This window comes from Antrostomus carolinensis, unplaced genomic scaffold (assembly GCF_000700745.2).
Source record: "Antrostomus carolinensis isolate BGI_N321 unplaced genomic scaffold, ASM70074v2 scaffold19246, whole genome shotgun sequence".
In the NCBI taxonomy this organism is placed as follows: Eukaryota; Metazoa; Chordata; class Aves; order Caprimulgiformes; family Caprimulgidae; genus Antrostomus; species Antrostomus carolinensis.
Genome location: NW_010322716.1, coordinates 1,481 through 14,421, shown reverse-complemented (window position 1 = coordinate 14,421; position 12,941 = coordinate 1,481). Strand labels below are relative to the sequence as shown.

The 12,941-nt window shown below is 47.3% G+C and overlaps 1 protein-coding gene across 1 annotated transcript; it reads right to left on the bottom strand.

Annotated features, from left to right (window-relative positions):
* Nucleotides 1-321: 321 nt before the first annotated feature.
* LOC114818671 (thioredoxin domain-containing protein 16-like) lies at nucleotides 322-10,733 on the bottom strand (the record flags this gene model as incomplete). Its single annotated transcript, XM_029085546.1, has 5 exons — nucleotides 322-608; nucleotides 1,958-2,148; nucleotides 4,067-4,227; nucleotides 5,045-5,183; nucleotides 10,649-10,733. Coding segments are annotated over 5 exons (863 nt in total), but the record flags the coding sequence as incomplete, so codon positions are not given.
* Nucleotides 10,734-12,941: the final 2,208 nt, after the last annotated feature.

Sequence of the window (12,941 nt, the reverse complement as noted above, 5' to 3'; positions counted from 1 at the left end):
CTCTCCCCCAGCTATAGGGTGGGCTGAGCTCCGGCGCTCCAACCGCCCTGCAGATCTGCTCTGGCCTCTTGCTGTGAAATGCAATCCCAAGAGCAGGCAGGAGAGCCAAGGAGTGGGATGTATGGACACATTTCTGGCATCAGAAACCAGAGCCACTGCTGAATGACCAAGGGAACGCAGCAGGGAAGTGACACTGAGGCTTAGGGGCTGTTTTATCCCTTCACCATTAATTTAGAGCTGAAAACACTCCTCTCTTTGGTGAGGGGTGGGAAAGGGGTAAGGTTTTCTGGGCATTGTCCCACATCTTTCACTGCCCAGCTCTCACAGCTCACTGTGTCTCTTGCCCTGCTTCTCCCTCGCTGCCAGCCTCGGCGCTGTCCCCCGTAGGTCCCTCCCAGGGGACCCAACTTTCTCTGCCTTGGTCTCCTGGGATGGATCCACCTGGATGGCTTTGTCCCCTCCTGGGCTTTCAGGTGGGTGCTGCTCCAGCATGTCCCCGTGGTGGTGGTGGGAGGTGTGGAGGGGAAGCCCAGGCACGGCCGTCTCCATCATCTGGAGGAAGTCATAAGCAGGGAGAGGTGGTTTCCAGTCTTCCTCAGACAAGGTACCTGAGAAGCAAACACAGTCCCATGTTCATAAGTTAAGAGTTATGCAGCCCCACTCCACAGATATTTCTCCTTTGAAGGAATTCTGGCTTTTTTTTGCTGTTCCACTGAATGCAAAATTAAATGTCTTCTCTTAAAGATCACCCTCTTTCCTCCAAAACTAATACCACCACTCAAATTAAACCAGCCAGGGGTACACTGGTATTTACCAGAGGTGGTCAAGGCTCTGCTCCCAAAGACTACAGGAGTTTTCCATCCTCAGACAACCCCATTACAAAGTAGGTCACACTCAGGGTCTGTCCACCAGCAGGTGAATATTTCATTTGGGTCCCAGATCACTGTGTTAATGACTGTGCATTACTGACACACCATTAGGAGGGAGGGGAGACTGCTGTCTACACGGGGAGGAAGCAGTCCCATTACATGAGGATGCTCTTTAATTTCTGCTTTTAAGACTGAGCACACGGTTTGCAGCACTTAAAAGCCCGAGGAAGGAGGTTGTGATGGCTGGCACAGCTCCCAGCTGTGCAACCAGCTGCTCAGCCATCAACGTGCCCCTCTGACACCCCTGAAAACTAAAGTCCCTGAAAACCTAGAGACCTAAGTGACAGCCTTTAGCAGTGGCAATGGAAGGAGGTGTGGGAGGATGGCTGGCCCATGGGGTTCTCCCAGCAATTACTGGTGTCTTCAGCTCTGGAGAGAACCTACACATCCTCCCCCATCAGGCTTTTGGAAACATTTGCTTTGAAAAGCTCATTTTAAAATGCACAAAGATCAAGTAGAGTCACTCTGTGGTTAGGTATGACACATGGGAAGGCACATCTCTGCTACCTTCCTCCAAAGCTTCAGTGGGCTGGTCAAGGCAAGAGGGATGCACTGAAAAGCTTCACTGTACAAACCAACCCTTTATATCCCAAAGACCACAGCAAAGCACCAGCTTCCTTATCCTCTCCCATCCAAAAAAATGCTGAAAGGCACCTAAAGAGCAGCAATTTCTTATGCTGACAACTGGAAGTCAAGAGATTTCTTTTTATTAGCACTCTGTGTTTCAGAAAGTCTGTTCACAGCAACTGGAGAGCACAGCCAGGTTTGGGGATTATCACGGGGAGGAGATGTCGATTCAGACCTATTCCCACTTGGCTCTGAACATTAAATAGTCCTGAAGCAAACTCGTGAGTGTGGGTATTCTCTTCTGGCTGGACTATTTGTACTTCTCCAGCTCAAACTAGCATAGCTACTTTTTCCATCATTAAATTCCAGGGCAGACAATTTATTGCACGTAGCATCTTCTCATAAACAGAGCGGAGCTAACAGTGCGTGCTTAGGAACGTTACAAATGTCTGTCCACTTACTGCTGGGAATCTCCACTCCTGCTTTTAGCTTCTCCAGCCAAGACAAGATGTTCATTTCAGTGATGGGCTGCTCTGATGGGAACTTGAATACCTGACCACCAGCATGAAGGTTCACCCAGACAAGAAGAGGCAGTGAAGGCACGGTTGCAAAGTATGTCTTCAGGATCCCACGTCCCACCGGAGTCTTCTTCCTGTGGGGAATCATAAAATCAAAGAATCATCAAATGGTTTGGGTTGGAAGGGACCTCAAAGCCCACCCAGTTCCAACCCCCCTGCCAGCAGCAGGGACACCTTCCACTAGACCACGTTGCTCAAAGCCTCATCCAACCTGGCCTTCAACACTTCCAGGGAGGAGCAGCCACAGCTTCTCTGGGCAACCTGGGACACTGTCTCACCACCCTCACACCAAACAATTTCTTCCTCACATCTCAGCTCCATCTTCCCTCTGCCACTTTCAAGCCATCACCCCTTGTTCAATCACTAGGAAGAGAAGATTCAACTTGCTCACCAGCAGTTTGGCAGCACAACGGGACTGAGAGCTGAGCAACCACCAAACCCCTTGGGCTTCATCCAGCAAAGCTCACAATTTTGCCTAAGGGACAGCTCTAGAAGCTCACTGCGCTATTTATAAGGCACTCAACACCTTAAGTAAGCCATTAGGGTCCAAGGGAGAGGTCACCACACTACTTATAAGCTCAACGCCTTAAGCAAACCATTAAAGTCCAACAGAGAGGGAGCGGACAGCAGATTAGATGTTTAAAGAAATCCTCGAGCAGGAGGAGCTGGGTAAACTCTGTAGGAATGTGAAATATTCTCCACTGTAAGTTTTTAAGAACAGGTGAGACAGAAGCAGGACAGGTCCTGCAGCCCCACTGTGGTGAGCCCTTGTTTGCAGGGAGAGCTACCAGCTCCTTCCAGCCCAGCTGCTTCCACCACCTTGTAGCTGCAGCAGCTCCGCAGGGGATGGAAAGGCAGGAGCTGATGCGGAGGGTTGAGCTCAGCCCTTGGGTAGTTGCTGGGTGCTTCCCACAGCCCTCAGGCAGAAATGAGGAGCTGGGATGGCAACTTCCCCAGGTGAGCCAACAAGAGCCAGAAGAGGACATTGAGATGGAGGGACAGCAAACCCATGAAGATGTTGAATCCTTCCAGCGCTATTTTCAGGCTGAGAGTGATGGTCAAGTCCTGAGCTGGCTCTCACCATGGGAATGAGGTCCTCTTTCTAGGACTAGGCTACTCTTTCTGAGCCATGTTTTGCCCTCTTTTGTGGCACTGTCCTTTTGCTCTGACTAAGGACAGCTCTTTCTCTCTCAGGAAGGGAAAGCAAAGGCAGATGTGTAGGTGGGGAAGTTCCAGGGGCTCTCGTTTCCTGAGCATTACTGGCAAAAAAAAAGTCGTCTTCTCTTTGCAAACATGTACATTCCCCGTTAGTTAAACTTCAGCCCACGCTGCGAGGCGCTTCCCAGACTTCAAAGCACGGTATGATTAAGACAGTGAGGTGTCTCTGGGTTTGGGCAAAACAAACAGAGGCTAAAAATTGAAAACACAACTAGGGAGGGGGAGGATTAAAAAAAAATCCCCTCTCCTACAACTTTCTATTTCTTAGCTCCTGGATTCATTTTGTTTCTTCAAGATTTTTTTTTGAAGTTTGCCTTATGGGGCTGCTTCTGAAAACTTCCTTTCTCCCAGTTAACAATCAGTAATTACCCTGTTGGGCTTCCCTCTAATTGCTGGGAGAAAAATCACCATAAGATACTCCACGAGGGTAAATTAACTTTTTTTCTTCCACATGTGACAAAAATACAAATAACACCAGAGCTGAGGTCAAGCTACCACACGAGATCTTTGAGAACATTTTACTCTACTGAAAATTATTTCTGCAATCAATTAAACATTTACCAATTTTGACTTGGTCATGCAATTTTGCAGCTGCCCAGAACACATACTGAATCATTGCTAAATGATTTGAGCTCCCAACTCGTGATGACTTCAGACCAAATAATCACATTACCAGTTAGAGAGTGATTTCAGTAATTGCAGACTCAGTTTGTTTCTTGCCCTGAAATGCTAAGAGCATAACGGAAAGAAGAAAAGAGGTTTTTACACACTTACAAGTTCAACCAGCAAGCCACAAACGCTTGCTGGGATCTTCCTTTTGCCAGCTTCAGCATTTCTTTGCTTTCCATTTGACCGATGTCGCCATCGCTGAAGAAGATGAGGAAGGGCTTTCTGAGTTGCAAATAGTGGGGCAGATTTTGCACGGTGATTTCTGGCTGTAAGATGTCAAAACAAGAAGTTGGGGTTTATGGGGAGGAGAGAAAAGGACAAAATGAGGCTTTTCTGTCCTGACATGAGGGGTGCAGGGGCTAAGCAAGGTGTAGGGTCTATGTTGAATGCAAGGAGCTTGAAAACTGTGAGGAGCTTCTTCACTGTGAGGGTGGTCAGACACTGGAACAGGTTGCCCAAGGAAGTTGTGGCTGCTCCTCCCTGGAAGTGTTTAAGACCAGGCTGGATGAGGCTTTGATCAACCTGGTCTAGTGGAAGGTGTCCCTGCTGCTGGCAGGGGGGTTGGAACTGGATGAGCTTTAAGGTCCCTTCCAACCCAAACCATTCCATGATTCTATGAAAACAAGGGTGGGCACTGGGATCTTGGTGCACGTTGGAGATGTCTACACCCAACCTTGCCCATCGCAAGCCAAGTCTGAAGGAGCAGCCATGCAGGCCAAGAGGAAGTGTGTGAGCTGAGATGGTAGAAGCAAGGCCATCTCAAGCCCAGCTCCATGTGCTATGGCTACAACCAGTCTCCGAAAGGCAGATGAAAGAGGCAGGGAGCAAACCCTGCAGGAGGCCAAGCCACCACAGCAGCAGGTCTGTGACTATAAGGACAAACCAAGGCACCGACTCCCACAAGACCACCCAGCAGATTTCTGTCCAGACTGTCTGATCCAAGTCATAAAATGTAAAAACAAATGTAACTCAGCATGATAGAAATAACGAGGTAACACGTTTATTTTGCATAGCTCCATGTGCTTCTGCAAACGACCGCAAGAGAAAAAGAACAATTTTTATTTTTAATTTCTTTTTACTTACAAAAATGTCCAGCAGTTCATATCTGATCATCTGCACCATGTCCTGAGCACTCTGTTTGGACAAAGTGATGCTTTCGACGCTCTGACCTCCGCTCCTGGCAAGGAGGAGGGCTGGAGGAGACACTGAGTATTTATGGGATCTGAAAAAGACAGATGGTAACAAGAACTGGCCAGGGGATTTGGCACACATCAGATCACCTCCATGCAGAGTTGGCATCCTCATGATGAAAACTGGGGACAGGGATGTAGGGGAGGGAAAAGCTGCTGCAAGAGGCACAGGTATCAGCAGAAGGAAAGGGTCATGTTCCCCATTGCCCACTCTCCAGCCCTTCCACAGTCCTGATTTCATACAATCATGGACTGGTTTGGGTTGGAAGGGACCTTTCCAGGCCATCTAGTCCAACCCCCCTGCAGTAAGCAGGGACATCTTCAACCAGATCAGGTTGCTCAGAGCCCTGTCCAACCTGACCTGGAATGTTTCCAGGGATGGGGCTTCTACCACCTCTCTGGACAACCTGGGCCAGGGTTTCACCACCCTCATTGTAAACAATTTCTTCCTTCTACCTAGTCTGAATCTCCCCTCTTTTAGTTTAAAACCATTTCCCCTTGTCCTGCCTCTACAGGTCCTGCTAGAAGTCTGTCCCCATCTTTCTTATTGACCCTTTAAGTACTGAAATGCTGCAATAAGGTTTCCCTGAAGTCTTCTCAAGATCTGATGAGGAGAGATGGGGTTAACTTGTTCCTTTGTCCCCTTCTGAAACAAGCTCTGTCCCAGCTCTCACCAGACGCTAAATATATACACACATAAAACCAGCACTTTCTTCTGCAAAAAGACATCAGCTGCTAAATAACAGGAAAAATCCAAACCACCACCATCTAAACCATTTGCTGGCACTTCTCTTTCATTTTCACACCTAAGGTTAGGCGGTACCAACACCCACCCAGTGCTTTACTCTGCCTCCCAAGCCATAGCAAACAGAAGGTCTTAGACTCCATCCAAGGGACATCAACCTACACAAAAGAAGCTCCAGGAGATCTGATTTTTGGCTTGGTGAACACAGGTAATTTAGCTGAAGTCCAGCCCCACCTTAGAGCAACACACACAGCCTGTGCACATGCTCTCAGCAGAGAAACCAGCTCATCCTTCATTCCCCAGTGTTCTTCTGGTTGAGAGGGTTCAAGGGTATTTAAAGAAAAGCTGAGAAGGTGAAAAGAGCTAAAATAGGAGAAGTCTGAGCAATGAAAGGGCAAGGGGTACACCAAGATGAGAAAGCAATTTTCTGGAAGATTGAGGAACTTCAGTCCTGAAGGCTCCAGATGTCAGTGTCCAGACAAAGGGCGTGATGGAGGAAGTCAGCTGCCTCAACAGCTTTTTTGGGGGGTGTCTGTTTATTTTTCAAAGACTGCTGGCAATTTTTCAAAGGCTGTGACACCAGAATTGCTGAAGAACTGAGTGAGGTGTCAGGACATTTTGGGTTGGGGAGGTAAGGAGGTAGAAAGCCTTTGATTCCCTTTTCAAAAGTAATCTGGTTCATCTTTTTTTTGGTTGTTTTTCTTTTTTCCACATGAGAACAATGCAACACAGACTCAGCCTCCTGCAGAACAAACTACTTATTTTTAATGAAAGACAACTCAGAGAAAAGTCATGTTCTGACCTGCTATACTCCCCTCCATGGTTTGCCCAGGCAAGTTCAGTTTGGACACTTACATTAGCAGTTCTGAATGGGATGGTGATTTGTTCAAATCTGCTTTCAAAATCTCAATGTTTGGAGTTTTGCTTTAAAAAAAATGGCTTTAAATTTGCTTTAAAAATCAGTGTTTGGCGTTTTGGGTCATCAATGACGAAGCAAGTGGAGGGAACTGCAGATAAGACATTTGCATGATATTCAGCTCACACGTAGGCCTTTCACTTTCTCTATCACTGCACTTATCTGGCTGGAAATAAAACACTCACCACAAATTTCTAAGGGGCACCCAAGATCTACACTGATGTCTTGATAAAGAGCAGCAGTAACGATGACCGTGGACTTCCCTCAGGCCTTCAAATGTTGTGAATTCTGTTGCTAAACTGTTCTTGGATTTATCCGAGTCATTTCAGTTTCATGTTGCAGTATCCTCTGTTAGTTTTAATTTATCTTTGTAAATCCAGCCCTGAGCTAAGCTTTCTCCTTCCTGCCCAGAGCTCCACTAGTCAAGAAAGTTGAGTTTTGCACTTCTGGTCATGGCTGAAAATCCTCTGATCTATTAGGAAGGTCCTTAACTTTCCTCTCTGTTGTTTTTCAAATGAATCTGTATTTGGAATCAATTAAGAATGGGAAAACCATAGAAAATGTTTAAATTAATGGAGTGCTGTGTCCAGTTCTGGGGACTCCAACAGCAGAAGGACATGGAGCTACTGGAGCCAGTGCAGAGGAGGCCACCAGGATGATGTGAGGGCTGGAGCAGCTCTGCTGTGAGGACAGGCTGAGAGAGTTGGGGCTGTTCAGCCTGGAGAAGAGAAGGCTCCGGGGAGATCTTATAGCGGCCTCCCAGTACCTGAAGGGGCTCCAGGAAGGCTGGGGAGGGACTTTGGCCAAGGGCAGGGAGTGACAGAACAAGGGGTGATGGCTTGAAAGTGTCAGAGGGGAGATGGAGCTGAGATGTGAGGAAGAAATTGTTTGGTGTGAGGGTGGTGAGCCAGTGTCCCAGGTTGGCCAGAGAAGCTGTGGCTGCTCCTCCCTGGAAGTGTTGAAGGCCAGGTTGGGTGAGGCTTTGAGCAACCTGGTCTAGTGGAAGGTGTCCCTGCTGCTGGCAGGGGGGTTGGAACTGGATGAGCTTTAAGGTCCCTTCCAACCCAGACCATTTGTTGATTCTGTGATGATTCTATGATTTTGAACTTCTCAAACTTCCACAGGCCTTAAAGAGACTCTCTGGCTCGATGACTTCTCAGAGGAGATAAAGACTCTTGCTGCCTATGTCTAAACAGATTAACTTGTTCAGCAGACTTTATTAAGGAAGTTTCTTATATACTGCCAGAAAACCACCAAATTCCTCATCTCATAGCTAGAGTCTCCCCTGAAATCACTTCTCATCTCACTGGTCCACAACTGAGTGGTTGTACTGCTGCTTACACCACCTTTCTATTTCTATAGCAGGGCCATTCGATGGGTAATGTGAGACTTGCATTTAAATCAAAAACATCTGCAAACAAATACTTGGCAGGACTATGACATCCAAGTATTGCAGGAATAAATAATTACTTCATTCAGAGCATTTCTTCCTTAACATTTTTTTTTCTTTTTCATTAGTTACTAACCCAGTAGGTGCTTGCTGAGCAAACAATTTTGCTCACAACATTCTTTGTGTGTTTTGTATACTTTCTTCTCTGGAAAGAGGGGATTCAGCTTTCCGTGACCTCGGAGTTGACAAACATTTCTTCCTTGAGTGTTTAGCAGAAGGATAGCTTTTCTTTTTTTCTTAAGAAGGGAAGTGAGCCTGGCTCTTGCATAAGGAATTCCTGTAAGTGTTTACTTTCTACTTACAGTTGAGAAGATGACCAGCTACAGTAGCTTCACCCACAAATCACAGCCAAAATCCAAACTTGGCCGAATGAATATCTATACAAACTGTATTAATTATCCCAACAAAACAGGAGCATGCTGCAAACAGCGGCTGGAGCAGGAGGATGGAGGTGTTTTCTTGCATGTGTCATTGCTGACAGAACACAGGCTTTTTCTACTGGTATCTTGTTTTGTAAGATCACTCTGCCCTCCTCTGCTTTTTCCTTCTATCAACTGGGTTGAAATCCTTAGGGGAGAAAAGTCTTTTAGCTCGGAGAGTCAGGCTTGTCACCCTGATACTGCTGGTTGCTGCTGGTTTTTTCCTTGGTCTCAATGATCTTCAAGGTCTTTTCCAAAGATCTTTTCCAAGGTCTTTGGTTCCAAAGAACCAAAATGATTCTCTATGATTCTAATACCTGCCATGGCCCAGTGGTCTTCCAGCCATGAACAAGCCTGACACTGCCTCGCTTCTAAGACCCCACCATGGCTGATGCTTTGAGCACAGTGTGGTTAAGAGGTGTACTACCATGATATTTATATTTTTATTCTCCATGCACACCACAAAAATGCCCATGTCTCCTCAGACACGCTAGAGATGCAGCACATCTGTAAGAAACTACTGAAAATAATTCCCTCTTGCACTACTGGCTGTTAAACCCACACCTGGAAAACAGGTCAAGAACCTTCTGGGATTTTTCACTCCGCCTTGATAGATAATTCCTGATGGAAACAAGATGCCAGGACAATTTGAAGATTCCCCCTGATTTAGTTACTTTTACAGGCACTGAAACATCTCTTAAAGATGAATCCAAAGCACTTTGCCCCTTGCTGGAGTGAGTCTTAATGACACAGTTAAGTGCATGGACTGATACATGCTCAGATCCCATTAGCTCTAATTTGGCTTCAATTCAGGGCTGCAATTGATGTTCTTATTCCATCAGGAACTGACTAAGAAAGCCTTGACTTCACCTTTACGATATTTGCAGGAAGAAGGCTGCCATATGATTCCAGCACTCTTCCTCCAGAAAGAGGATGCACCTCCCCAAAGCTCTGTCTGGAATTGGTGGGAACATCTTGCTCTCGTCAAGGGGAGGGAAAGGGGTGAGCACATCTTTCAAGGAAAAGAAAAAGATCCACGCTAAGATTAACTGCTGAAAAGATGGAGGTAGGTTCTTCCCCATTCTTGGCAGTTGCAAACATCTCACAGCCACACGTGACTGCCCATCGGGAAGGTGGATGAGACCAAAGGGGTTGAATGTGTTTCACAGCACTGCAGAAAGGCAGACTGCTCCACGCCAAAGCAGCTCCATGGAAAGACAGCTTTTATTTCAGGGCTTTCAAACTGTTTTCCACCATGCAGACACCAAACCCACTTCACTGCTAGCCAGGAAAGCCTGCAAGTAGTCACAAGCAGCCTCTCTTTTGGCTGCTCTTGGTAAGTGAGGGCAACCATCAGAGCAAGACTCACATTTACACCCTCAGCTTTGCTGCAGTCCCCTCAGCAGGCACCTTCACAGCACCAGGGTAGGGAAGAGGAGATGAGAAGGTGAAGGGACTGCAGAAAGAGGAAGAACAGTAACAATTTGTCACTTCTTCCTGATGGAAGAAGAAAGGTAGAACTGTTTTTCCATCCTCACACACTGATCCTAGCTAGAGGGTATCATTTTTCCAGCCTGTTTTTTCCTTCATAGAAGTTTGGTCCTGTTGGTATGAGGAACCCAACAGATGTGTGGGGGCCTGGCACAGCTGGAGGACTGAAAATACCCAGAGTGAACTGGAATGGCAGGGAGGGAGATGATTGACCATTTCAACAGGGTTAAATGAGTTGTCCGTGGGCAGGTTATAAATCAGTGGCAGAGCCAGGGCTACATCTTGGCTTTGGCTGAGTCCTGACCAATGTCCCCACCAGACTAAGTCACTTGTAGCTGCTTAGAGCTGCTGATAAACACTCAGGGTGGCCAGTGACACTTGCTCTAGGCACTGCCTTTCAGTTTGAAGGCAATTGCCAGATCTGGCACTGCCAGATCAGTTTGAATTCTCACCAAAGAAAAAGAGAAAGAACTTACAAAGCCAAGGCATCATCTTCAAAATACATCCCCATCGTTACGTGGCCACTTAAGATGTCTCCTGCCTCTTCAAAAGCTTCCCTGGCTGTAAAAAAGACAAAGTTATTAAAAAAAAAAACCCCACCAAACATTAGAAAGAGAAGTGTCAGCTTCCTCCTGGAAACCAAATCGCTGTCTGCATACATTGCACCCTCCCACAGCAAACTGCCAGTTGGGAACAAAACTACTACGAGTAGAGGCTCGTGAGAAATGGATGCACCTCATGGCCACAGGCTAGGAGAGCCGAAAGGATCAGAAGGAAAGTTCCTATTCTGAGAACAGTATTTGCTCTTTAGCCACCAGGAGTGAGTTTCCAGGATCTGCACGGCAGAGGCACAGATGGGAAATGAAAGGTTGTTAAGGACTTAAAATTCCATAAGTTTAAGCTGAAAGAGGGGAGGTTTAGATGAGATATTAGGAAGAAGTTCTTCACTGTGAGGGTGGTCAGACACTGGAACAGGTTGCCCAAGGAAGTTGTGGCTGCTCCTCCCTGGAAGTGTTTAAGGCCAGGCTGGATGAGGCTTTGAGCAACCTGGTCTAGTGGAAGGTGTCCCTGCTGATGGCAGGGGGGTTGGGACTGGATGAGCTTTAAGGTCCCTTCCAACCCAACCCATTCTATGATTCTACGATTCTATGAAGTGTTCTTAGAAACAGGAGACCAATTATAAGACTAAACAGAAATCTTAGAAATCCCAATGACCTTCTGGAAATGACTGATGATGATTTAACTGGAATAGAGCTAAGTGGCCAGCAGAGAAATCAATCTCTCCCTCAAGTGTCTTTTGGTTTTCTTCAGTTCCTCAGAGCAGACAGGGTCTGTTACGGGCATCCAGCTAGGATAGGGAAGGTCAAAAAGCAAAATGTCTTGCAGACACAGCTGCTCCACCACTTTGTGCAGCTGCAAGGAGAGGGCAGCACGTCTGCTGTGGCAGTGTGAGGTCAGGGAGAGGATGGGAAGGAAGGACCAGGTTGGGGTTCTCCCAATCACAGCTGAATCTATCTGTGCAGAGAGACCCAGAGCAGAGCCCTGGAACGGAGCTGACTCAAGAGGTGGTTTATACCCTCATAAAACACGCTCAGTTTTCGGCAGCTGGATCCATGGGTGAGGCAAGCTTTGTGAGAACATGCAAACCATAGTGTGTGAGCTTGTAAAATCCAGTTATAGATCTGAGATCAAACCCGCTGCTGCCAAAGGTAGGGTGGAAATGGGGCAGATTTCAACACCACCACCCCTCCCCCTTTGTATTGAGCAATTGAAAGCAACAAAAAAGGTTCTTCCGACTTAAGGAGAGTGAGAAATCACACTCTTTGGAGAAGTCAGGTTTTCCCAAGAGTTAAGAGTACATCTCAGATACATCCATGATATATGTTGCTGTGTAACTTCAATAAGATCTCATTCAGAGACTATTTAGTCTTCTTCATAACATTCACCATCATATCACAACTGGCCAGCCCAAGCCCTTGGGACTGGTGACTCAGACCTCCATAGACTGAGGCTGTGGCTCACAACTGGTCACTTTTTGGTTCTTTGCCTCCTGCTTTCCAGCTACTCTCAAATCTGTATTTTCCATTGTGTTGCCCTGCAACCACAGGGACCACAAACCTTCCTTGACACTGTTTTCCTCTCCAAGCAGAAGCTTAGATCCTGAAAGGAGCGGCTCATCGAGGGTTCAGACATTGTAGGAATGGATTGGGTTTGCGTGGCAAGGTTTTGATGGTGGGGACATAGGGGTGGCTTCTGTGAGAAGCTGCCAGAAGCTTCTCCCATGTCTGACAGAGCCAATGTCAGCTGGCTCCAGGACGGACCTGTTGCTGGCCAAGGATGAGCCCATCAGTAACGATGGCAACACCTCTGAGATAACGGATTTAAGAAGGAGAAGGAAAAACCTGCACAATTGCAGCTGGAGAGAGAGGAGTGAGAATAGGTGAGAGCAAGAACTCTGCAGACACCAAGGTCAGTGAAGGAGGAGGAGGAGGAGGTGCTCCAGGCATCAGAGCAGAGATTCCCCTGCAGCCTGTGGTGAAGACCATGGTGAGGCAGGCTGTCCCCCTGCAGCCCATGGAGGTCCATGATGGAGCAGATGACCACCTGTAGCCCATGGAGGACCCCATGCTGGAGCAGGTGGAGGCCTGAAGGAGGCTGTGACCCCGTGGGAAGCCCATGCTGGAGCAGGTTCCTGTCAGGACCTGTGGCCCCGTGGAGAGAGGAGCCCACGCGGGAGCAGGTTTGATGGCAGGACTTGTGACCCCGTGG